The 25,267-nt window shown below is 27.5% G+C and overlaps 9 protein-coding genes across 9 annotated transcripts; 1 reads left to right on the top strand and 8 right to left on the bottom strand.

Moving 5' to 3' along the window:
* Positions 1 to 3,243: 3,243 nt before the first annotated feature.
* On the bottom strand, positions 3,244 to 3,807 carry DICPUDRAFT_80548 (uncharacterized protein; the record flags this gene model as incomplete). Its single annotated transcript, XM_003289728.1, has 1 exon — positions 3,244 to 3,807. One exon carries the CDS (start codon positions 3,805 to 3,807, stop codon positions 3,244 to 3,246), a length of 564 nt encoding a protein of 187 aa, XP_003289776.1.
* A 1,200-nt stretch (positions 3,808 to 5,007) lies between these two features.
* Positions 5,008 to 5,232, bottom strand: DICPUDRAFT_154235 (uncharacterized protein; the record flags this gene model as incomplete). The annotated part of the gene is made up of 1 exon (XM_003289727.1): positions 5,008 to 5,232. The coding sequence occupies one exon, from the start codon at positions 5,230 to 5,232 to the stop codon at positions 5,008 to 5,010; it is 225 nt and encodes a 74-aa protein (XP_003289775.1).
* A 1,851-nt stretch (positions 5,233 to 7,083) lies between these two features.
* DICPUDRAFT_48822 (uncharacterized protein) lies at positions 7,084 to 8,924 on the bottom strand (the record flags this gene model as incomplete). The annotated part of the gene is made up of 2 exons (XM_003289726.1): positions 7,084 to 8,746; positions 8,848 to 8,924. Coding segments are annotated over 2 exons (1,740 nt in total), but the record flags the coding sequence as incomplete, so codon positions are not given.
* A 712-nt stretch (positions 8,925 to 9,636) lies between these two features.
* DICPUDRAFT_98489 (uncharacterized protein) lies at positions 9,637 to 11,911 on the bottom strand (the record flags this gene model as incomplete). Its single annotated transcript, XM_003289725.1, has 4 exons — positions 9,637 to 10,197; positions 10,280 to 10,793; positions 10,870 to 11,602; positions 11,686 to 11,911. 4 exons carry the CDS (start codon positions 11,909 to 11,911, stop codon positions 9,637 to 9,639), a joined length of 2,034 nt encoding a protein of 677 aa, XP_003289773.1.
* Positions 11,912 to 13,145: 1,234 nt separating this feature from the next.
* DICPUDRAFT_36298 (uncharacterized protein) lies at positions 13,146 to 13,310 on the bottom strand (the record flags this gene model as incomplete). Its single annotated transcript, XM_003289724.1, has 1 exon — positions 13,146 to 13,310. A coding segment is annotated over one exon (165 nt), but the record flags the coding sequence as incomplete, so codon positions are not given.
* A 309-nt stretch (positions 13,311 to 13,619) lies between these two features.
* On the bottom strand, positions 13,620 to 14,309 carry DICPUDRAFT_80545 (uncharacterized protein; the record flags this gene model as incomplete). Its single annotated transcript, XM_003289723.1, has 1 exon — positions 13,620 to 14,309. One exon carries the CDS (start codon positions 14,307 to 14,309, stop codon positions 13,620 to 13,622), a length of 690 nt encoding a protein of 229 aa, XP_003289771.1.
* A 408-nt stretch (positions 14,310 to 14,717) lies between these two features.
* DICPUDRAFT_80544 (uncharacterized protein) lies at positions 14,718 to 16,733 on the bottom strand (the record flags this gene model as incomplete). Its single annotated transcript, XM_003289722.1, has 3 exons — positions 14,718 to 15,364; positions 15,586 to 15,819; positions 16,709 to 16,733. 3 exons carry the CDS (start codon positions 16,731 to 16,733, stop codon positions 14,718 to 14,720), a joined length of 906 nt encoding a protein of 301 aa, XP_003289770.1.
* Positions 16,734 to 18,316: 1,583 nt separating this feature from the next.
* Positions 18,317 to 20,586, bottom strand: DICPUDRAFT_80543 (uncharacterized protein; the record flags this gene model as incomplete). The annotated part of the gene is made up of 4 exons (XM_003289721.1): positions 18,317 to 18,877; positions 18,952 to 19,465; positions 19,542 to 20,277; positions 20,361 to 20,586. The coding sequence occupies 4 exons, from the start codon at positions 20,584 to 20,586 to the stop codon at positions 18,317 to 18,319; spliced, it is 2,037 nt and encodes a 678-aa protein (XP_003289769.1).
* A 3,019-nt stretch (positions 20,587 to 23,605) lies between these two features.
* DICPUDRAFT_18761 (uncharacterized protein) lies at positions 23,606 to 24,379 on the top strand (the record flags this gene model as incomplete). Its single annotated transcript, XM_003289735.1, has 1 exon — positions 23,606 to 24,379. A coding segment is annotated over one exon (774 nt), but the record flags the coding sequence as incomplete, so codon positions are not given.
* Positions 24,380 to 25,267: the final 888 nt, after the last annotated feature.

Below are 25,267 nucleotides of genomic sequence, written 5' to 3'. Positions count from 1 at the left end.
ATATCTTTTAGCTTTATACCATTATTGTTTGTATCAATAATCGGATAAAGGTTGTTTGAGTGATTTCCAAAGTATTGTTTCCAGTGTTTCATAAATGAATATAAGAGTGAAGAAGTGTAGTTGTTTCGGTTGATTTGGAATTCCCAGCTGTTTTGATAAGCTGATTCGTAGGAGCCTGTTTTTTTATAAACTAGAAATCTATTGAATAACCAAATTTTTTGAGCAATTTGTCTTTTTTTAATATCCCAGAGGTTCCAACCTCCTTTTTCCATTGGAAAGAGTGATCTTTGGTTTGACATTAAGGATACTGTATTTTTTCCTCCAATTGAGAAACCACCTGAGCTTTTAACGTTAGGGGCTGATAGAAACCAAATAACAAGTTTATCGATTTCTTTCATTTCTTGGTCATTAAAGTCTTCTATATATTGATGATATATAAGTTTGGATAGTGCAAATGACTTGAGTATGTTGATTTTCGTTTTGATTGTTGCGCCTGTTGATTTCCATAATACAAGGGATGCGCGGATGCTTTTGAGGATTTCGGGTAATTTACGTACTATACCTTGGCTATCAAAATAGTAGCCTAGGTATCGTTGAGGTGTGTTGGCAATAGGTATTGGTGATGAGTGGGTGCCACAGTCTCCTATAATGATTGAAGTAGATTTATCTATGTTAACTTTTGAGGAGGTTGCTCTGCAAAAGTCATCGAAATGTTTCAGTATTATAGTTTGTTCGTGGTAGTTAGAAGCAAAGGTAGAGGAATCGTCAGCAAAGCATTGCATTTTTTCTCTTTGATTTGTATTAAGGCACAGTGGTAGACCAGCAATATTCTTATCATTAATAATTGTTCGTGCAAGACATTCAAGTACCAAGATAAATAGGGTTGGAGATAAGGGATCGCCCTGTTTAACACCTCTTTCGATGGGGAAAGGATTAGTTTGATGTCCATTGACTTCTATTTTTGCACTTGAACCTGTTAGTAGTCCCATTATTAGATTTATAATATTGTTTGGAATTTGAATATGATGTAAGGTTCTTTTTATTGAATCGTGGGATATTGAATCGAAAGCTTTTTCGAAATCGTAGAATGTGATAATTCCTGGAATATTGAATTTTTTGAGGAAAGTAATGATGTTTTCCATTGTTATAATATGGTCAATAATGAATCTATCTTGTGTAAATCCTTTTTGGTTTCTATTGATAACTTTTGGTAGTATTTTTAAAAGTCTATTATTTAACACTTTGGCAAAAATTTTGTAAAGACTGTTGGTGAGTGTTATTGGTCTTCTATTTTTAATTAGAAGTGGATCTCCTTTTTTAGGAAGAGTGATAACTAGGCCTTGTTTAAAAGAATCTGAAATAGTTGAGGGATCTTTAAGAGCATCATTGAACGCTGACTTAAGTATTGGTATTAGATGTTTTTTATGCGTAATAAAAAAGGCGTTTGTAATACCGTCTGGTCCGGGGGATTTATGAGGATTTGATGATTTAATAGCATCGTTAATTTCTGAATCGGTGAATGGTGAGCCGAGATCAACCCATGATTCATCTTTTTTAATTATCCAATTTGCTAGTAATTTGTTGTGAGTTGTTGAGCAATCTTTTTTTTTTGAGTATAAGTGTTTAAAATATTTTAGGAATTCATTCTCAATTGCTTTTTGATTTTCTATTGTTGTTCCATTATCGTCTTTAATAGCTGTTATTTGGTTTTGCTTCGATCTCTTGTGGAGAATTGATGATAAGTATCTTGATGGTATTTCGCCTTGTGTGTATCTTGTTAGATCATTGTAGAATGTATTTTCAAGTTTCTTGGTTTCAATTATAGAGAAAAGAGTTGCTTCAGCTTCTTTTGCTAAATCTGGGTGGAGCATTAATTTTTTAAGATTGTTAATTTGAACTTGGGTTCTATTCAGGTATTCCATTTGGTGTCTTTTGTAAAAGACGATGATTTCCTTCATTAGATTTTCTAGGTTTTGGAATTTGAAGTTTGATTGATTGACTGGTATTGATATGGCTTTGAGGTGGGCTTTAAGTAGTGTGATAACACTGTGGGATTTAGCAACTAGGGGATTTAGTTTCCACCTTGGCTTTTTAGGAGCTGGTGAACAGTTGATTACGTTAATGGTAGTAAAGAGGATTTTATGATCGGAGTAAGATGTGTATCTAATCTCGAGGTTTTGGTTTGATGGGTTTATGAGTCTTTTGTCTATGTAGATTCTATCTAGTCGTTTATCACCTGAACCATTTCTGTGTGAGAAAGTGTTTCTGGTTAGTTTGTAATCTATATCGTGCAGATTGTTGAGATTAACCAGAGACTCTATTAATAAGCTTAGGCTTTCTTCCTTCAGATTTTTATCGGGATGGTTTAGTACCTCTTTGTAATCGGCGCAATTGAAGTCGCCAATGATGATTTGTAGTGGTATCGAATTGTTAATGTTTGTGTTATTGTATAGGCTATTATAAAGGTCAAGCAGTTGGTCAGCAAATTCATTTCTTTGGTTCTTATCTGCTGGTGCGTATATTGCGAGTAGTCTTATAGTATTTGATGATATTGTTATATCTGCGATGGTAGCTCTACCAGTGATAATAGCTATTTGTTTGATACTAATTATGTTTGGGTTGTGATTGACGATTGTTAGACACTCACATATTAATTATATAATAATTAATATATAATATATATATATAATTGGGTTTTTATAGCCTATAAAGCTTTTCCCATAAAAAGTAATACGATGGCTTCTTGCAACGTGTTTCATAAAAATTTCTTTTAACCGAAATTTTTATTTTAATTTTTTTTAATTTTTTTAATATTTTTTCAAAAATAATTCGCCAAAAAAAAGGCATAAAAATTCATAAATAAAGATCATTATATCATTATTATTAATATTATCAATATTATCAATAAAGATAGTTTTAACCCAAAAGAGTCTCATTATAAGGTATTTTATTATTTATTATTTGTTTGTTTGTTTTGGTTGTTTATATGTTTTCCAGATAGAAGATCACCCACTCTTTTACAACGATGGCCACGCCGGTTCCCATTCCATTAACATTTGTTAGTGAACCTTTATGATCGTCGTGGAATTTCGAATAAACTGCGTTTAGTTCATTGAGAATTGTGATAGTTGGATGGTTTTTGTTGTTAGGTAATGTATTAACCACGTTTTCATTTTTTAAAGTGTATGTATCTTTGGTACCACAGCCACCGATATTCCACTGGTTGATTTGGAGTGTAACCATTTACTTTGTTTTGGGAGCAGGGAAAGTACTGCTTCTAGAACGAGTTGGTGGTAGATTTGGGATTGCGGTGGTAGTAGTGGTTTTTTTTGTTGGTTTTTGTTGTGACTCTTTATTGGCCTCAATTGGAGTTGACCCGATTGATATTTGTGGATTATTATTTTCAACTGATTTGGCGAAGTTAGCAATTGTTATTTGAGTCAATGGTGATTTGTTTTTGTTTTGGATTGAGGAAAAAGTTGGTGTTTTTGGTGAATCCATTGAATCGAGGGTAGCTCTAATTTTTGATTGAATTGGTGAGAAAATGGAGTCACCCAATGGAATATGATTTTTCTGGTCATCGATTGGATTTGCAATTGGGGCGGGTTTTTGTGTGTTTGATGTTGATGTTTGGACTGTATCCTTTATTACGGCATTAGTGACATCTTTTGGTTTATTGTTGGTGGTGGGTTCTTTTGGGTGCTTTTGAGATTTCTCTCTGTGTAGTATTCTACTACTGCTTCTAACAGTGACTATAACATTTCTATAAGATATTCTGGATGAACTCATGTCTTCACCAATTACCATTTTAGTTATAGGGTCGTAGTTGTCTGGGTACATTATAAAGAAGTTTGTGTACTGTCCAAAGTGTTTTATATGATGGAGGGTTGGTTTCATGCCGCCTTCACTTGGATTAAGTATACCGTGCTCCGTTTGTTTGATGAGGTTTTCTTCATTTGTTTTTAAGGTGATTGTCATGATGTGATGATCGTGACAAGATAATCTGAAGTGGAGTTTGTGTTGGTACCTTAGGTCAATTAGTTTTGGTATTTTGTCCAATGATATATCAATTTTGATACTATCCTTGTTTTGACCTACGTTTGGGATTGTGCAACAGTCGCTTTCAACGATTAGTTTGATGATTTTGTCCTTGGTATCTTTTGGGATATCTTTTCCTAAGTAAAGTGATAGTCGATATAGGCCACCGTTTCTTTCACGCGAGGTGAGTTGATTTATTTTTTTGATTGATAAATCAACATTAGACAACAGTTCGTAAACGTGTTTCTTCGTTGCTGGGGTGTTGTGGTTGATGGGGCTGTTAAACTCATCATATATGGTTTCAGATGAGATAGATGATGAATCAGACATATCGGTAAAAGGCTGGAAATGCGGGATTGATCAGTGGTTTTTTGGATATAAGTGTAAAGTGTGGGGATAAGATGGAATAGCTGTAGATTGAGGGTTAATCTAAAAGGTTGTTAAAGATTGAAGATCTTTGGATATTAGATTGATGATGGTTTTTGGAGTGTTGTTTTTATTTCTTGGGAAGGTGTTTGGAGTGTGGAAAAGATGTGTTGTTGTTTATCTTTTCAAGATCTGTCGAATGGTGTAAAAATCAGCCTACAATTCGGTAGCTATAAAAAGTTCGATTTTATATGATGTTAACACTTGTCGGTTGCGAATATGTTTTTTATAAACAAATAGTGAAATTTGTGTTTGTAAAAAAAATATCCGGGAAGATATTATATTTTTCAAAAAAAATATTCAGAGCGGGAATCGAACCCACGACCTAATCCGTGTTAAGGATTCGTGATAACCAACTACACCATCCGAACTTGTTTTTATTCTTAAAAATTTCACGTTTTTGGGTTTTTTCGAATCACAATGCCGTGGCAATTAATACAAAAAGGTTGATTTAATCAAAAATCGGTTAAAAAATTTCATTATTTGCATTTATATATTTTTTAAAATTAGTTAAAAAAATATTTATTAAAAATTACTTTTTATTTAAGTTAATAAATACTTTACAGAAGAAAAACCAATGTTTATATTAATATTAAATGGTGATGGTAGTGCTAAATTATTTGATGATGGTGATGATTGGCGAATTATTATTTTATTAGTGTTGATTGTTGTTTGCTTATCATCAAGATCCAATTTATCAACAGAAGCAAGAGTTTTCGATAAATTTTGAGTAGAAATATAATTGCTTTGTTTTAGTATTTGAATCATTTGATAATAAATTGTTTTTAGGTTAATCCTCTGTCGAATAATCGCTCTATAAGTTTCAATCATTCATTGAACTTTTTGAGCAACTAGTTGTTTTAGAAGTATTTCTTGATATTGATAATTCTGATTTATTATTATGTAATGAAGTTGGTGTGTCTATTGCTGTTGTAGGTGCAGGTTTTTATATTTTTTTTTAATTTTTGTTTTCTGAATTTATAAGTTCTGTACTCTATAAGACGGTTTGGAAAGTGAAGTTGGTAGAACTGCAGAGCTATATTTATATCTCCTAATAAAAAAAAATTATATAGAGATTGATTATTATATTAAAAAATGTGTTATTGCATGTTAAAATTTTGATTATATGGGTTAAAATCTATAATGTTTTCTTTTATCTTTGAATAATTTTTGATGAATCCGTATTGACCTGGTGTGCATATACCGATATGAAATACTTGAAGTACTAATTGAGACAAAAAAGATTTTGTTGATTTAGATGAATTTGATCTATGATGAAATGATGCCCTGGATTTTCTTAATTATATAATTTCTGTTCTGATAATAATTTTTCCTGTAGCTTTTTTAATTCTCTATCTTTTTGTCCTCTGTTGATGAGGATCTTTTTTTGGATTGGGTTATTAGTTTTACATTGTTAAATGATTATGGGATTGACCTTTTCCCCATCGATTATTGCTATGTACAGATCTTGAAACACAAGAGCACTCAAAATAACCATTTATATTTTTTTCAATATTGGGCAACCTGAGCTTCCGACTAAATATTCGTCAATATCTATAAATAAGAATTTAATATATTAATAAAAAAAGTAAAAATATAAACTATGATATAAAAAAAGATTCCGACCTGTGCATACCTTTTATCATTTAATATATCCTGGATCATATAAACAATGTTCAAGAACCCATTAAATTATTACATGTTTGTTCACAGCAACCACCATCAATACATTCATTAATATCTAAAACAAAAACAATTAGTACTTAAACTTATATATTTAAAACTATTATAAAGTATTACTTACCATTGCAACCCTTTTTATCGGCATCTAAAGTATAGCCTGGTTCGCAAGAATATAAGAATGAACCCATAGTATTTTCACATAATTCGGGAACAACCTGAAATACCTCTTTTACATTCATCGATATCTTAAAAAATTTTGGGAGTTTTCATTTTTTGGAGCTAATTCTTATCAACTACTAGATTTATAACAGTAACATTTTGAAAAAAAATGAGAGGAGAAATTGAGTTATCTTTTACTTGATTTACAAAAAAATATTTCTTTGTAATATTAAAAATAATAAATATAAAAATGAAGATATTGTATATGAATAAAGTAATAAAGACAAAAAAATTTTATTATTGTATGGAATATTATAAAGAAATAAAAGAATATTATTATTGTAGGTGAAAAAAATAATAAAGAAATATAAAAATTTTGTTCTGCAATCTTTTGGAAAAAAAGTTATTAAAAAATATAAATAAAAAAAAAGTAATTAAAAAAATAAAAATAAAAAAAAATTATTAATTTAAAATAAAAAATAAAAATTTTACTAAAATAAGAAATGAATCTAAAATAATTATAAAAATTGTTATCATAATTATATTTATTTTTAAAATAAAACCTCAGCAGATCCAAATCAAAAGAAAAAGATAGAATTTTTATTTTTTTACTGTTGTTTTTTTTTATTGTAAAATATATTAATTTAATTGTTAAGCGGATTTTTCAAAAACTCTGTATTTTATGATTATTATAATATATCAAAAATGGAATGGATTAAATTCCAAATAAGATTCACTTTAAATTTTAAAATTTTTTATATGAATTTTTTCTAATTTTTTTCCACCAAGCGTGAGTTTTGTGAGACTATTTGGTAATGTGCCGGGTAGGTTTACTTGGTTAAAATTATAACTGAACGTGAGTGTTGTGAGACTATTTGGTAATGTGCCGGGTAGAACTACTTGGTTAAAATCATAACCGAATGTGAGTGTTGTGAGACTATTTGGTAATGAGCTAGGTAGAATTATTTGGTTAAAACAACCACCCAATGTGAGTGTTGTGAGACTATTTGGTAATGTGCCCGGTAGAATTACTTGGTTAAAACAAACACCGAATGTGAGTGTTGTAAGACTATTTGGTAATGTGCCGGGTAAAACTACTTGGTTAAAATTATCACCGAATGTGAGTGTTGTGAGACTATTTGGTAATGAGCTAGGTAGAATTATTTGGTTAAAACAACCACCCAATGTGAGTGTTGTGAGACTATTTGGTAATGAGTCAGGTCGAATTACTTGGTTAAAACTAACACCGAATGTGAGTGTTGTGAGACTATTTGGTAATGTGTTGGGTAGAATTGCTCGATTAAAATCAACACCTAATGTGAGTGTTGTGAGACTATTTGGTAATGTGCCCGGTAGAATTACTTGGTTAAAATCATAACCGAATGTGAGTGTTGTGAGACTATTTGGTAATGTTTTGGGTAGAATTACTTGTTTAAAATAATTACCGAATGTGAGTGTTGTGAGACTATTTGGTAATGTTTTGGGTCGAATTACTTGGTTAAAACTATCACCGAATGTGAGTGTTGTGAGACTATTTGGTAATGTGCCGGGTAGAATTACTTGGTTAAAACAAACACCGAATGTGAGTGCTGTGAGACTATTTGGTAATGTGCCCGGTAGAATTATTTGGTTAAAATTACGACCGAATGTGAGTGTTGTGAGACTATTTGGTAATGTGTTGGGTAGAACTATTGGGATTAAATCACCGAATGTGAGTGTTGTGAGACTATTTGGTAATGTGCCGGGTCGAACAACATGCCTATAACAACTACCGAATTTGAGTGTTGTGAGACTATTTGGTAATGTGTTGGGTAGAACTTTTTGGTCAAAACAATGACCGAATGTGAGTGTTGTGAGACTATTTGGTAATGTGCCAGGTAGAACTACTTGATTAAATTTAAAATCGAATGTGAGTGTTGTGAGACTATTTGGTAATGTGCCGGGTAGAATTACTTGGTTAAAGTTATTACCGAATGTGAGTGTTGTGAGATTATTTGATAATGTGTCGGGTAGAATTACTTGGTTAAAGTTATTACCGAATGTGAGTGTTGTGAGACTATTTGGTAATGTGCCGGGTAGAATTACTTGGTTAAAACACTCACCGAATATGAGTGTTGTGAGACTATTTGGTAATGTACCGGGTGGAATTACTTGGTTAAAACGATTATGGAATGCGAGTGTAGTTATTGTGTTTGGTAAAGTTGTTAGAGTTAGCATTTTAGAAGAACCGTGCAAATATAAATTTGTCAAAAATGGTGGATATTCATCTTTATCTGGTAGTGTATTACCACGCCAGGTAAGTGTTGTTATATATGATTTATTTTTAAACTTTCTATAACCTGATATATCAAGATCTTCATCACTATGTTTAATAAACTTTAAAATATGTTTATGAATTTCATTTCTTAAAATTATATTATTCCAAACTCTATATAATAATCTATAATGAATAGTTAAAAAGAGAAAAAACTGATTAATATGCTTTTAATTAATCTATTATTTATATTTATTTTATGTATTGTATTATTGTATTATACTTACCTATCACTAATATTATAGCTGTTTTTTAACTCTTCATTTACGTGAAAGTTAATTAGAGATGATAGTAGTTTATTCATTGTTGGTATAAAAATTAATGAATAAAATTAAAATTTTTTTTTTATAAATTAAATTTTTTAAAAAAAATGTAATTTTTTGATAAAAAATTTTTTTTTTTAACCCTTAAAATTGAAGAAATTTTTTTTTTAACCCTTAAAGTTGAAGAAAAAAAAAATTTTTTCTTATAAATTTTTTCTTTTAAATTTTTTTTAATAAATTTTTAAAAAAAAAAAGCAAATTGTTTTTTTGTGATAATAAATAAACACTATCATGATTTTTTATTTTTTATAAATTTTTTTTTTTTTTTACAAAAAAATTATACAAAAATAAATAAATTGTTGATGTTCAAATTGAATATAAAATATTTATTTATATATTTTTATTAATTGAAAAATAAAATATTGAATTTATGTAAAAAAAAAAAATTTCGATTTCCAAAGGACTACAAAAACTGAAAAAAAAAAAAAAATGAACTAAAACAATGAATTTGATTTCAATAAGCGACTTTTCGACCCCAAAACTATACAAAGCCATTTTTTCTAAAGCTAAGCTAAATTATAATCCCTAAAAAATTGTTAAATATGATTTTTTTTAGGGAATTAAATTTTATTAATAAAAGTTGGTTTTTCTGAAAAAGGAAAAATGATGATTGTGAAATAATAAAAAAATCAGTATTTTACCATCAAATATATAGTTCTATAATATTTTAAAAAAAGAAAAAATAATTTTATTTTAAAATCTTAAATTGTATCTATTTAAACAGTTCTTCAAAGATAAACTTCTTTTCCATTTTATTTTTGAATAGATTGGTAAATTGGAGGTATTTCTGTCGGCCCAAGATATAAAATTATCGATTCTTGCTAATTGTAATAGGGTTGAAAGTTCAAATTTGAATAATGGGAATTTGGTTTTAAACAATAATGAAATAAAATTTTTGAATGAAAGACTAGTGCTGTCGCTTTCTTTAACTAAATCGGTTTCATAGGTAACCTTACGTTCGGATAGACTGTATAGTTTCTTTTTTTCTTGATCTTGAATTGGTTTGTTTTCTTTATCTAAAAATTGGTATGTAATTGAAAAATCTATATTATTATTTTCTCCAATATTCTGAAAGCTGAAGTTTAGCATAAGATTATTAGTTTTATCGTATGGAATAGAGAAACCAAATTCATAATCTACTTGTTTTTTTTGTTCATAAAAATAGCAACCATAGTTGTAACAGTAATTTAAAATTATTGAATTTTTGAAAAAATCTGATAGGTTATTTTCTTCACTTTTTGATACTACTGAACCCTATATGTTTAAAATATTTTTTAAAAAAATTAATATATATCAAAGATTAAATAAATAAAATAAATAAAATAAATGTACTTACAATATTATTATAAAGGTCAAGTTTCCAAATTAAATTCTTTAATATTAGTTTACCATCGATCTTATTATCATTGGCACATTGATTATAAAACTCTGTAAATTTAGATGGTGTATCGAAAATGTTTCCAAAATCTGAATTGATTGGATTGTTTGTTTTAATAGAATATTCTAAAACTGGAAGAAAACCCTTTAATTCATATAGTGAATGGTCATGGAGACTATATTCATCAATTCCAAAAGAAATGGTTCCTCTAGTGAAATTCTCTAAATCTTTTACATATCCTTCGTCTATGCTTCTTGGCCTATTAAAATCTTTTTTGAATTGGTGTGTCCATAAACCAAATAAATCGAGTTTATTTTCTGTTGATTTGTTTTCTTTAAATTGATCCATATCATACTTTTTATTGATTTTATCATAGTATGGCTTATCAAAATCAAATAGTTTGAAATCGTAACATTGATCTTTAAAGGTACCTTGTAAAAAACCAAAATTTTCTGGATCCTCACCTGGGCAACTAAATTAAAAAAAAAAAGAAATTAGATCTTTAAATTTTTGTGTGATAATTAAATAAAAAAGAAAAAAAAACTTACCATTCAGAAATATCATAACCATATGCATATGTGAAATGAGCTTTCATGAATCTTGAATATTCTATTATTGTTTTGTTTGGATCCAATTTTGATATAACTTTATTTGGTATGCAAATTAAAATTTGAAATATATTGTCACCAAAATAAAGACTATCTCTTTTGTTTGATCTTGTGGTTCTAAAATTTGTTAAGTGAATAACTCTAGGTTTTAACCCCTCTTCACTGTCTGAGCATATTGGATCGATTTCTTTTGATTTGCTTTTATAGGATGATAAAATGCTGTATAAATCAATGACGTGCTTCTCCAATTCTTCTAATCGTTTCTTGCATCTTTTTTCTTTGAAATTAACAACACCATTGGTTGCTACACATTTAGAACTTGGTATGATGCCTGCTGATTTCAATTTATTGAAATTTGAAAATCTTTTATAATGGTGTGGGAAACAAAGTGCGTAGATCTCTCTTACTTTTAATGTACTAGTTGGATCGAATGACTCTTTGATAAAACCTTGCGAATAAATTTCTTTCTCTTCGTCGCTGAAATCTTTGATATTTAATATATTTTTTAAAAATAATAATTCCCAAAGCCTATTACTATTTGAAACATTGTTCCATTCTTTGTTTACTAATTCACAATGATAGATATCGTCAATGTCTAAATGCTTAATAATATTATAAATAAGAGTTTTATTTTTTGAAAATAACTCTTGTAATATTGTTGTATTTTTTAAAACTATATTTTTTAATGAATAAAAAAATTAATATGAATATTTATTATATGTGTATAGTTTAAAATTATTTTAACTTCTTTATTACCTTCTTTATTAGTATCAGTTTTTTTAGATTTGTTATTTGTTCCCTTTGTTGTTGTTGTTTTTGCAACTTTTTTCTCTGTTTTAGTTGGGTCATTTTTTGAAAGTTTTTCTTTTATTCTATTAATTAATAACTTTTTTGTTTTTCTTCCGTCATTATAAACATCAAGTTTTTTCGAGAGTCTAACAATATCCCAATATGACTGGTTTTCAAGATCATCTGTATCCATTGCTTTGTGTTTGAAAGTAATTATTTTCTTTTTTTAAAACTAAATATTCATATTTAGTTTAAAAAAAAAATAAAAAAAAATATATTTTTCATTCTTGAGGAGATGAGTTTTTCTTTGCTTTTAATTACAATCTTTAAAAAACTAAAAAAAAAAAAATATTCTTCATTCTTGAGGAGATGAGTTTTTCTTAGAGTTCGAAAATTATCGTTTCCGTTTATCTTTTTTTAAATAACCGGGGAGAAATTATCCAAAAATGACTATTTTTTTCGAAAAAAATCAAAAATAGATAAAAGTGGATAATAAAAAATTAAAAAAAGATAAAAAAAGGATAATAATTTATAAAAAAAAAAAATAGAATTGTTATAAAAAATTCAAAAAACCTAATGTTGATCCAATCTAGTTATTTTTTGGGTCTATTTTATATTTATATTTATAATAATTTACTATTATTATAAAAAAAAATAATAGTAAAAAATAATTCTATGGTGATAACAAAAAAATAAAAACAAATTTTGGAATTATTACGTTTTTTTTAAATAAAAATATGATTTATATTACGATTTATATTTTTTTTTTTTAAAATATTATATTGTCATTATATTATTGAAGAGGTGTGAGTAAAAGACTCTTATTAATATGGTTTTGTGAAGATTTTTGAAAGGAAAATAAAAAAATATAATAATCAATATAAATTTATATTATAATTTAAAAATAAAAAAAATTTAAAAATCTAAATTCAAAAAAAAAAAAAAAGCGCCCATATTAATTACAAAAAATTAAAAAAAAATAAAAAATAAAATTTTTAAAAAATAAAAAAAAAAGGGTGAAAAAGAAACAAATTATGATTTGCGTATTTGAACTGTTATTTTGGATCTATTGGCAAATTTTAAAAGTGGATAAAAATGAATAATTTTTTTTAAAAAAAAGATAAAAAGGAGATAATATTTTTTTTAAAAAATGGATAATGAACACGATAACGATAATCGGTAAAAATGGAGATAACGATAATTTTAGAACTCTAGTTTTTCTTGGGGGTTCGAAAAAGGTTAGTTTGATTTTTTAAAAAAAAAACAGTCCTGCCAACTGCACCCCCCAGCGCACCTATTTTCACTTTTTTTAAAGCTTTGAGAGCTATAAAAATAAAAATAAAAAAATTCGATTCGGTTCGAAAAAAAATATTGTTTTAAAAAAATTTAATTGTTTATTTATTTATATACATTATTAAGTAATGTTGTTAGAATGTTCTAATTTCTGAATAACAATTAACTAAAAATGCAACAATACACCATATCATATGATGTTTTTTTAAAACATTATCAATATGAAAAGTTCCTTGTTTAAATTTATATCTTAAAGAATTGCTTGTAATTGAAAATCTTTTAATTCTTGCAAATACATTTCGATAATAATCCTGACTGATTTTTGAATTTTTTCTTGTTGTTTGTTATATTTTGTGTTTTTACGACCTGCTTCAATAACATGTTATTATAAACTTTTTTTAATCCACGAAATCCCTTATCAGCAACAATTGTTTCAAGTACACTGTCTAATGAATCAATAAATTCACGATCTTTTTTAAATAAGTTATTATCATTTTTTCATAATCTTTATAACTATTAATAAAATCCACTTTAAATAAAAATAAAATAAAATAATTAGACTAACATTTTATAAAATTTTATAATTTATAATTTAAATTATCATTTTTTTATTTACTTTTTGATCTGGTGACCGCTACATTTATTTCTTTTTTATTTTTTTTATTTTTTTTTTTCTTTTCTTTTTCATCTTCATCTTCATCTTCATCTCCTTCATCTTCAATCTCTACATTGTTATTCTTTTCAGGTTTTGGGCAACCTTTATTTACTAATGCATTAAAATCACCACCTTTACCAAAATAACAAACTTTAAAAAAGCATACTACTGAACAAAAATAAGTGAAACCTTCATCTATGGGTGCTTTAAGACCACGCATTTTAATTGAACCATCGGTTTTAGAAGGGCAACCTCTACACTTAAAATGTTTTGGACCAGATTGTGGGGATTCAAATACTTGTTTATCATTTCGAAAACCTAAAAAGTATTTGATATATTTGCGTACTGTTTCGCTATCGATATGGTCGGAATTACAGATTGTAATCGAAATATCATTACAATATAGAATGAATGCATATTTTTTTGAATTGGTGGAGGCATGTGGACATCCAAGGAAAGTAGTTTTCAATTGAAATATTCGTACTATTTCCTCAAGATTATCAACCAAGGCAAAGTCCTGTGCTTTAACTAAAGATGTTATTGGAGCAAGGTCAATTTTAGATCTTTTAATTTTAAAATGACAACATTGATCATCCTCTGGTTCGGCTGCAGGAAGTGGGATTAGGTATGGATTAAGTATCATTTTTTTAGCATCTTCACCAAACTTTTCTAAAATAGATAGAATACTTGCAATATCTGGGTTAATACTTGGTGAAGGAATGTTTGGTTCACTAGAATTTGATGAAGGAATGTTTGGTGAAATAATAATTGGTTCAACAATTGGAACATTACCAGTTATTAAATTTTTTTGGTGTAGTTTCTTTATTAACTCTGAAAATTTTTACTTCAGTTTGAGATAAACTTTCACTAGAATCATCCCCAAGACATTTTTCAATTTTTTGTTTTTTTGAAGTATGCTTTTCTTGGTAAAAATCTAAAAGATTTAAAAGTCTTTGGTTTTCTTTTTTAAAAAACTCCATTTGTTGATAATTATCTTCAAAAACATCGTTTGGTACCATTTTTTCTACCCCCCATTCTTTCAAATAATCATTTACACAACTATGTGCATGCACTCTAGTTGAGTTGATGGTGGATAAACTAAACTATAGCACACAGCGGACTTGTTTTGAATACCCTCGCTTACACCAGCAACATTAAAAGTTGGGTTGTTAGCATTGGCTAAGGAGAAGTTAGGAGACTTGTTAACACCAAAGATTCCATTGATTGGTTCCTTAATCAAGTAAAGCGATGTACCCTTGGATTCGGTATACACAATTTCGAGATGTCTAACTTCATCGAGGTATTCATCGTAAGTGATGCCTTTTCTGCATCGCAAGCTTAAATATTCTTTCAAATTACATCCAAGTGCCTGACCTAAGAAAGAAATAGCGGCGTCATCAGGTAGTTGACTCCTTCTTTTAACAATGTCAAATACAAGTAACAAAGTTTCAAGTGACTTGAATTTGTTTTCTCTAGAATAGGTAGAGAATCTATCAAGGACGATGCTTGGGCTATCTTGATAGTAAGTTCTTAAGGCCATGATGTTTTCTTCAACCGATTTAGTATTGAGTGGATCAATAGTTCTTAATCTATCGATTGCACTACCACGAAGACTTGAAAGCAAATTAGCACTAGTTGGTTTAACAAAATGATGTCTGAATAGGAATTCAAACAAATCCCAATTTTTGTCAAACTCGGCTCTATTAGTTCCGTCAAATTTTTAAATTGTTGATTTCTTTTCAAACATAATATAATCCAACGAAATTCAGGTATGTTTTCTAAAAACCTATCTGCATCTTCATTTTTTTCATTGTACTCTCATATTGTAGAAAGCATATTAGCGACTGCATTGCCTTGATTATTGATGGCTAAATCAGAAATCTTTCTGGAGAATGCACTGCTACCATTTTTGCACGTACAATCGCACTCACAAATTTGAGTTGGTTGATGTGTTGGTGCATTAGTTTGACCAAATGTGAAATACTTTTGGTTGATGGATGAAACATTTCTTTCCAATGTGACTTGTGTGCTTGTCTTAACGCTACCCAATGCGTTTATCAATTCTCCGTCTGTGGATGGCGTTAATAGTGACGGGTCAATTGAATTATTGGCAGGATTTTCTTTATATAATCTAGAAGCAAGTTGGAGTTGGTCTATAGAGAAGAAAAAAAAATATAAAAATATTTTATTATGCGGTTGGATCAAAACATGCCATTTAAAAATTTTGACAAAAAAAAAAAAAAAAAAAAAATTTTAATATGAGAAATGTAAATAAAATAAAAAATTTCCCATATAAAAATTTCAAAAAAAAAAAAAATATTTTAAAAAATATTTTTTTTATAAATTTTCAAGAATGGATATTTGGAACAACCACATAATATTTTTTAAATTTTTATTTTTTAAATTTTTTCGTTTTTATTTTAATTTTTATTTTCACAAAAAAAAAAAATAACTGATGTTGATGATGAAGATATAGGAAGTGAAGAAAATGAAGAAAATAGAGAGACCAAAAGTGAAATTATAGAGAGTCAACGTGAAGAACCACTTAAAAAACCTATAAAAAAATTAAAAATTTTAGAAGAAATAGATTTAAAGGAAAAAGAATTGCAGAAAATGAAATTAGAAGAGGGGTTAGAAAAAAAGAAAGAGGAGAGGAAGTTATTAAATGAAAAAAAAAATTAGAAATCAAAATAAAGAAAGATAATAAAACTAACCTCAAAATTCAATCTCAAAGTAAATATAATTTAAAAGTTAACTTTTATTAAATAATACTAATGAATTTTTTTTCAGTATCTTTTCTAAAAGAAAATAAAGATGACTCTCAAGCTGCTGGAACTCCACTTTTACAATATCTCGGTGAGACTTGTAAAATAAAACCTTCTGGAGTACCCAAGATGCCGGATTTCAAATTTCATGAAGGCGATTTTGTCATCAACAAACATAATCTTATTACTTTATATGCATAACCATTTTTTTGATAATACAGTGTCAATTGTTAAAGAAAGGGTATCAAAAAAGATGTTTCATAACCCATCACTAGACCTAGTTCAGGTATGTCAAGATGCATTTCATTCAATAGAAAAATCAATTATAAAATCATTATAAAAATAAAAACAATGATAGGGTCTGTTTCGATCACCTTAACGTTTTACGTTCAGTTTCAAATACAAAATGTCACTTATTAAATGGTAAATATAATTATTTTTCCTTTGATAAATATTATTTTAATCTTTATATATATTAATATTTCTTTTCTAATAACCCTAGGCGACCCATTAAAATGTAATGTAGTTGCACTTTACCAATCACACAACGAGGCTCAAATTAAATCATTAGGAGCTTTTGAAAAGCCATAGGCCTTCTGGAGTTTTGCAAAAGATACCAAAGTACAAATAACTTGTTAATAAAGTTATTGATAACAAATCAATTATTAAATCATATGGATAAAAATAATTTTAAACATACATTAGATAAATTTTAGATATGTTGTTACTCGTTGGAACAGTTTCTTCGATTTGGTATCAGATATAGTTGCTATAAAAGTATACAGGCCAAAGCAAATTGAGGGTCGCCTATAAAATTTATTCAAAAAGTCCTTGCATAGTGTATTAAAGCCCCTTTACAATTTCGCCCTTAAGTTTTCAGAATTTGATTCAATTATTAGCGAATCCATTCCAGCCATGATTCACCTATCTGTTTTCTATTACATTGCAATGCTTTTAGATCCAACATCTTGAAGCAATTTGGGAAAATAGTAAAAAATCACTCCATCTTCATAATTTAGATTTGCTTTATTCAGAAAGAGAAAGTTTATTAGGTATCTACTGCTTACTAGTTTCCCAAATTGCTTCAAGATATGTTGGATCTAAAACATGTAATAGAAAACAGATCAAGAACAAACCTAAGCATACATGGTGAAATTTGCGAATATTTATCGCTTTTCTTTCCATTCGAAAAAGTTCTTTCAACTTCGACTGATATCAGTTTCAAAAATTTCTTTTCTCTTGCTCATAATTATTCGGCTATTCCGTGCTCATCAAGTCAGAGTTGAAAAAACTTTTTCAAATGGAAAGAATATTGTTGCTCATAAAAGACATCATCTAAAAGACTCTATTGAATCATGTCTTCTTCTAGGAATAATGGAATCGTCAAATTCAAGATATTGTTTATATTTTATTTTATTGATGTTCTTAACAAAAAAAAAAAAAAACGAAAAAGTCCACAACAAATAATAATCATTTTTTCTTTAAATAAATAAAAATAATTTTTTATATATTTTAATTTTAAATAATTTTGTTTAGTTTTTTTTATCTTTTTTTAAATTATCAATTATTATCTTTTGTAAAAAAATAATTAATCAATATATTATACAAATAAAAAAAATATAATAAAAGATTGTATTATTTTTATTATTTATTGTTTTTATTTAAATAATAGATGTATTTCTGTATACATAACTGTCATTGTTGCGGTTCCTCTTCCTGCTTTTTTTGTTATTTATTTCACATTGATCAGTTACCTGAATAATTTTTAATATATAATATTGTTAATCATAAAGTTTTTTTAAAGATATTTGTTTTTATTGTTTCTATTAAACTGACAAATATTGATCCCTATAATATTTTTAAAAAAGTAATAATAATTTTTATTTTAAAATCTTAAATTGTATCCATTTAAACAGTTCTTCAAAAAGAAATCTTTTTTCCATTTTAATTTTGAATAGATTGGTAAATTGGAGGTATCACTGTCGGCCCAAGATATAAAATTATCGATTCTTGCTAATTGTAATAGGGTTGAAAGTTCAAATTTGAATAATGGGAATTTGGTTTTAAACAATAATGAAATAAAATTTTTGAATGAAAGACTAGTGCTGTCGCTTTCTTTAACTAAATCGGTTTCATAGGTAACCTTACGTTCGGATAGACTGTATAGTTTCTTTTTTTCTTGATCTTGAATTGGTTTGTTTTCTTTATCTAAAAATTGGTATGTAATTGAAAAATATATATTATTATTTTCCCCAATATTCTGAAAGCTGAAGTTTAGCATAAGATTATTAGTTTTATCGTATGGAATAGAGAAACCAAATTCATAATCTACTTGTTTTTTTTGTTCATAAAAATAGCAACCATATTTGTAACAGTAATTTAAAATTATTGAATTTTTGAAAAAATCTGATAGGTTATTTTCTTCACTTTTTGATACTACTGAACCCTATATGTTTAAAATATTTTTTAAAAAAATTAATATATATCAAAGATTAAAGTAAATAAAATAAATATGCTTACAATATTATTATAAAGGTCAAGTTTCCAAATTAAATTCTTTAATATTCGTTTACCATCAATCTTATTATCATTGGCACATTGATTATAAAACTCTGTAAATTTAGATGGTGTATCGAAAATGTTTCCAAAATCTGAATTGATTGGATTGTTTGTTTTAAAAGAATATTCTAAAACGGGAAGAAAACCCTTTAATTCATATAGTGGATGATTATGGAGACTATATTCATCTGTTCCAAAAGAAATGGTTCCTCTAGTGAAATTCTCTAAATCTTTTACATATCCTTCGTCTATGCTTCTTGGCGAATTAAAATCATTATTGAATTGGTGTATCCATAAACCAAATAAATCGAGTTTATTTTCTGTTGATTTGTTTTCTTTAAATTGATCCATACCATACTTTTTATTGATTTTATCATAGTATGGCTTATCAAAATCAAATAGTTTGAAATCGTAATAATGAGCTTTAAAGTGACCTTGTAAAAAACCAAAATTATCTGGATTCTCATTTGGGCAACTAAATTAAAAAAAAAAAGAAATTAGATCTTTAAATTTTTGTGTGATAATTAAATAAAAAAGAAAAAAAAAATTACCATTCAGAAATATCATAACCATATGCATATGTGAAATGAGCTTTCATGAATCTTGAATATTCTATTATTGTTTTGTTTGGATCCAATTTTGATATAACTTTATTTGGTATGCAAATTAAAATTTGAAATATATTGTCACCAAAATAAAGTCTATCTCTTTTGTTTGATTCTGTGGTTCTAAAATTTGTTAAGTGAATAACTCTAGGTTTTAACCCCTCTTCACTGTCTGAGCATATTGGATCGATTTCTTTTGATTTGCTTTTATAGGATGATAAAATGCTGTATAAATCAATGACGTGCTTCTCCAATTCTTGTTTTAATCCTTTACTGCCTCTTTTTTCTTTGAAATTAACAACACCATTGGTTGCTACACATTTAGAACTTGGTATGATGCCTGCTGATTTCAATTTATTGAAATTTGAAAATCTTTTATAATGGTGTGGGAAACAAAGTGCGTAGATCTCTCTTACTTTTAATGTACTAGTTGGATCGAATGACTCTTTGATAAAACCTTGCGAATAAATTTCTTTCTCTTCGTCGCTGAAATCTTTGATATTTAATATATTTTTTAAAAATAATAATTCCCAAAGCCTATTACTATTTGAAACATTGTTCCATTCTTTGTTTACTAATTCACAATGATAGATATCGTCAATGTCTAAATGCTTAATAATATTATAAATAAGAGTTTTATTTTTTGAAAATAACTCTTGTAATATTGTTGTATTTTTTAAAACTATATTTTTTAATGAATAAAAAAATTAATATGAATATTTATTATATGTGTATAGTTTAAAATTATTTTAACTTCTTTATTACCTTCTTTATTAGTATCAGTTTTTTTAGATTTGTTATTTGTTCCCTTTGTTGTTGTTGTTTTTGCAACTTTTTTCTCTGTTTTAGTTGGGTCATTTTTTGAAAGTTTTTCTTTTATTCTATTAATTAATAACTTTTTTGTTTTTCTTCCGCCATTATAAACATCAAGTTTTTTCGAGAGTCTAACAATATCCCAATATGCCTGGTTTTCAAGATCATCTGTGTCCATTGCTTTGTGTTTGAAAGTAATTATTTTCTTTTTTTAAAACTAAATAATTATTCATATTTATATTTAAAAAAAAAAAAAAAAAAAAATATTCTTCATTCTTGAGGAGATGAGTTTTTCTTTGCTTTTAATTTCAATCTTTAAAAAACTAAAAAAAAAAAAATATTCTTCATTCTTGAAGAGATGAGTTTTTTTTTTTTAATTCTTTTTTATTAGAATTTCCCATATTATAAATTTATATGGAAAAAAAGACTTGGTAAAATGGCAAAAAAAAAAAAAAAAAATAATATCTTAAAATTAAAAAAAAAACTAGGGGTTCGAAAATAAGTTATTTTTAGAAAAACAAGGGTTTTTTTAATTTTGGATATTAATTTTATTTTTTTTTAATTTTGATTATCCCACTTTAAATAATAATGTATATAAATAAATAAACAATTAAATTTTTTTAAAACAATATTTTTTTTCGAACCCAATCGAATTTTTTATTTTTTATTTTTATAAATCTCAAAGCTTTAAAAAAAGTGAAAATAGGTGCGCTGGGGGGTGCAGTCGGCAGGACTTTTTTTTTTTTAAAAAATCAAACTAACCTTTTTCGAACCCCTAAGAAAAACTCATCTCCTCAAGAATGAAGAATATTTTTTTAAAAAAAAAAAATTGAAAAAAAAAAATTAAAAAAAAAATAACTATTTTTATCAAGGTTTGTCTGTCATGAATTTATCTTGACTTTTTGTAAAAAAATTACACAAACAAAATCAAAATAAACAATTAATACTACAAAAACAAAATATATCTCTTACTGAAGCTTTAAACAAAGAAAGAGTTGATTTTAATAATTCTTTGGATAAATTCAACCAACCTCAAAGGCAACAATAAACAAGTTAAAATCAGCCATTACAAATACAGATAACCACTCTTTAAAAGTATGTGATTTATTTACTTCGGTAGAGATGTTATCGTTAATCATATATTCTAAGAAAAATTTAATTAATTTATCTCCACTTTCTATAAATGTTCTTTTAATACATCTGGCAAACCAAAAGAAATAGGAACGTGCCCAAGTATTGTTGAAGAAGAAAAAGTTCGTTTTTTATTATTATATCATGGTCTTAGCTATAAATTCGATGATCATCACACTGCAATTTATAGTTCTTCTGGTAATTTCTATTCAGTTTGCCAAGGTTATGGTAATGTTTTAACAGGTCACACATTTTGCCCAAATATGTGGTTATTTAAGTATTAAGACTAACAAAGAATACTGTTACTTTAAAACCTCAATCCACATCGATCGTAGATTAAAGGTAAAGCCAACCAAAGCAACGGATCCGTTGGTATCCAATCTTACAAGTCTTCTTGAAAAAGATCCAAATTTCAAAGATACTTTCTTTTATACCTTCTTGACCGATCAAACAAAAAAATTGCTCACTGGAAAAGGTGTTTGGTCCGAATCATCGCTCTGTTTTCTTGCAACACTCAAACATCATTGTGGATCAAAGATATTTGGCCTTTTAACTGGTGCAAAACACCTTCGTTATAGTTATGGTGGTATCCCCTGTCCTTCAGAATCATCAATTGCACGTTTCAATAAAGAACCTGTTGAGCAATTTTCCGCCTGGTTGATGATGAGTATGATCATGTGATGGATCTTTTGATTGAAAAAAGTGAATTTGATCTTTACTTTGTTCTTCGCTGATTTTGTATCTTTGTAGCATTGTGTAAACATAATTGCTGACATCCATGATTAAAAAAATAAAAAAAATATTAAACCTTCTACTTATTAATATTAATGATGCCATGATTTCTATTATTGCTGCCAGTGTATTCTTGCCATTGGTTGGAAACTTGCCAAGATTGAACCACATTTTACCATCCAAGCTTTGAAGAAAAATTTGTATAACCTTTTTAGCTAGATTGCAGAAACATAATCTTTAGTAAACCATTCTTCTTTAATTTTTTCATCATCGACATATCCATTACAAAGCCCAATTAATTTTGATCCATAGACATCGTTGTACAATCCTTTTAGAATATCAATTTCGTCCACTGCAACACCTACATAGTATGGTTTATTCTTTTCGGCACTCGATGAATCAATGTCATTTCTAAGAGTATGTATTCTAGAAATGAATTCATTCTCATAGAAACAATTTGAGCATACTAATTCTATGAAACCCCATGGAGAGACAGAAAAAAAAACCAATAATAACTATCATCATCTTCCCCATCTACACAATTTAAACCAGCAACTGTTAAACCATCAGCTAAACCAGCTCCAAGATCACAAGCTATATTTAATGTCGCAATGCCAACATCAGACCAAACCAACTGCCGCTTCCTCACCATCAAATAATACTACACCAAATTCATCACCAGTTATAAATTCATCCACCATAAAATACTCAATACAACTACCACCAATAAAATATTCAATAAACAATTTTTTAATTTATAATTTTTTTTTATTTTTTTTAATTTTTTTTTTTTTTTTAATTTTTTAAATTTTTAAAATTATCAATTTTTTCCCCTTGATTTTTATAAAGGAAAACTTTTAAAAAAGTATTAAAAAATTTAAAATATTTTTTTTTATTTTCACACCAACTTTTAATTTTTATTTTTTTATATTATACTATGGATGAGCTGCTATCATCTCTAATTAACTTTAGTGTAAATGAAGAGTTAAAAAACAGTAGTAATATTAGTGATAGGTAAGAACAATACAATAAATATAAATAAATAATGGATTAATTAAAAGCATATTAATTGGTGTTTTCTCTTTTTAACTATTTATTATAGATTATTATATAGAGTTTGGAGTAATATATTTTTAAGAAATGAAATTCATAAACATATTTTAAAGTTTATTCATTATAGTGTTGTAATACTTAATAAATTACTATATGACCATTTTAAATATAAATCATATATAACAACACTTAAGTGGTATGGTGATACACCACCAGATAATGAATTTCCACCATTTTTGACAAATTTATATTGGATAAATTTAAATATGTTACCAACAACTTTACCAAATAGTCTCACAACACTCACAGTCGGTTATAATTTTAACCAAGTAGTTCCACCGGGCACATTACCAAATAGTCTCACAACACTCATATTCGGTGATCGTTATAACCAAATAGTTTCACCCGGCACATTACCAAATAGTCTCACAACATTCACATTCGGTCATTGTTTTAACCAAGTAGTTTCACCCGGCACATTACCAAATAGTCTCACAGAACTCACATTCGGTCATGATTTTAACCAAGTAGTTCTACCTGGCACATTAGCAAATAATCTCACAACACTCACATTCGGTTATAGTTTTAACCAAGTAGTTCTACCCGGCACATTACCAAATAATCTCACAACACTCACATTCGGTTATGATTTTAACCAAGTAGTTAAACCCTGCACATTACCAAATAGTCTCACAACACTCACATTCGGTAAGTTTTTTGACCAAGTAGTTCTACCCGACACATTACCAAATAATCTCACAACACTCACATTCAGTGATAATTTTAACCAAGTAGTTCCACCGGGCACATTACCAAATAGTCTCACAACACTCACATTCGGTCATTGTTTTAACCAAGAAGTTCCACCGGGCACATTACCAAAAAGTCTCACAACACTCACTTTCGGTGAGTGTTTTAATCAAGTAGTTCTACCCGGCACATTACCAAATAGTCTCACAGAACTCACATTCGGTCATGATTTTAACCAAGTAGTTCTACCCGGCACATTACCAAATAATCTCACAACACTCACATTCAGTCATGATTTTAACCAATTAGTTCTACCTGGCTCAATCCTATCGGTAACATTACTCGAGTTACGATCTTTTCATCATTGTTATGAACCTTGTTTATCAATGAAATTACAATTTTTTAATGATTATATTAAACCTGGTTCAATCCCATCACCAATAGCATCACTCGATTTACAATCTTTTTATAATTGTCCTGACCTAACCTCATTATCAGTAAAAACACAATCTTTTAATGATCTCCCATCACCATTAATAACATCACTCATATCAAAATCATTTAATAATTTTTATGTTTATGCTAAAAATATATTTATTAATAATATCCCCCCAAGATTATTCAAATATCCAAATATCCATGTAAAGGTTGCAGAGGTAAATATAAAAATTATTTTTGAAAAATTACTCAAACTGACAAATTTTTTATTATTAAATTCTAAAGGATATTGGATACGATTTATCAATAGTGGAATCAGTAAAAAACATTAAACATGGCAATATTGCAGAAATTTTTAATTATAAGCAGGTAAATAATAGAATTTTTTTATTTATGGAGTATTTAATTAATAGTGATACTATATTAAATATAATAAAAAATGGTTTCAATTTTACAGAAAGCCATATCAAAAAAGTGGCAAAAACACTAATAAATACTTTGGCATATCTAAATGAAGAGCATAATCTTATTCATGGAGATATTAAGGGTAGCAATATATATATTGATAAAATCGATTATGTTAAAAATATAAAGTTGAAAGGTTTTGGAAATCAAAGAGGAACACCCCAATTTATGTCCCCCGAAGTTATGGTTAAAAAATCAAAAGCAAGTAAACAATCAGATATATGGAGTGTGGGTTGTGTTTTAATAGAGATGGCAGGTGGTGATTTAACAAAAGAAAAACCAAGTGGGAA

The sequence above is a fragment of the Dictyostelium purpureum genome, assembly GCF_000190715.1.
Source record: "Dictyostelium purpureum unplaced genomic scaffold DICPUscaffold_191, whole genome shotgun sequence".
In the NCBI taxonomy this organism is placed as follows: Eukaryota; Evosea; class Eumycetozoa; order Dictyosteliales; family Dictyosteliaceae; genus Dictyostelium; species Dictyostelium purpureum.
The sequence above is the reverse complement of the archived record's forward strand: the minus strand, read 5'-3'. Positions and strand labels throughout refer to the sequence as shown.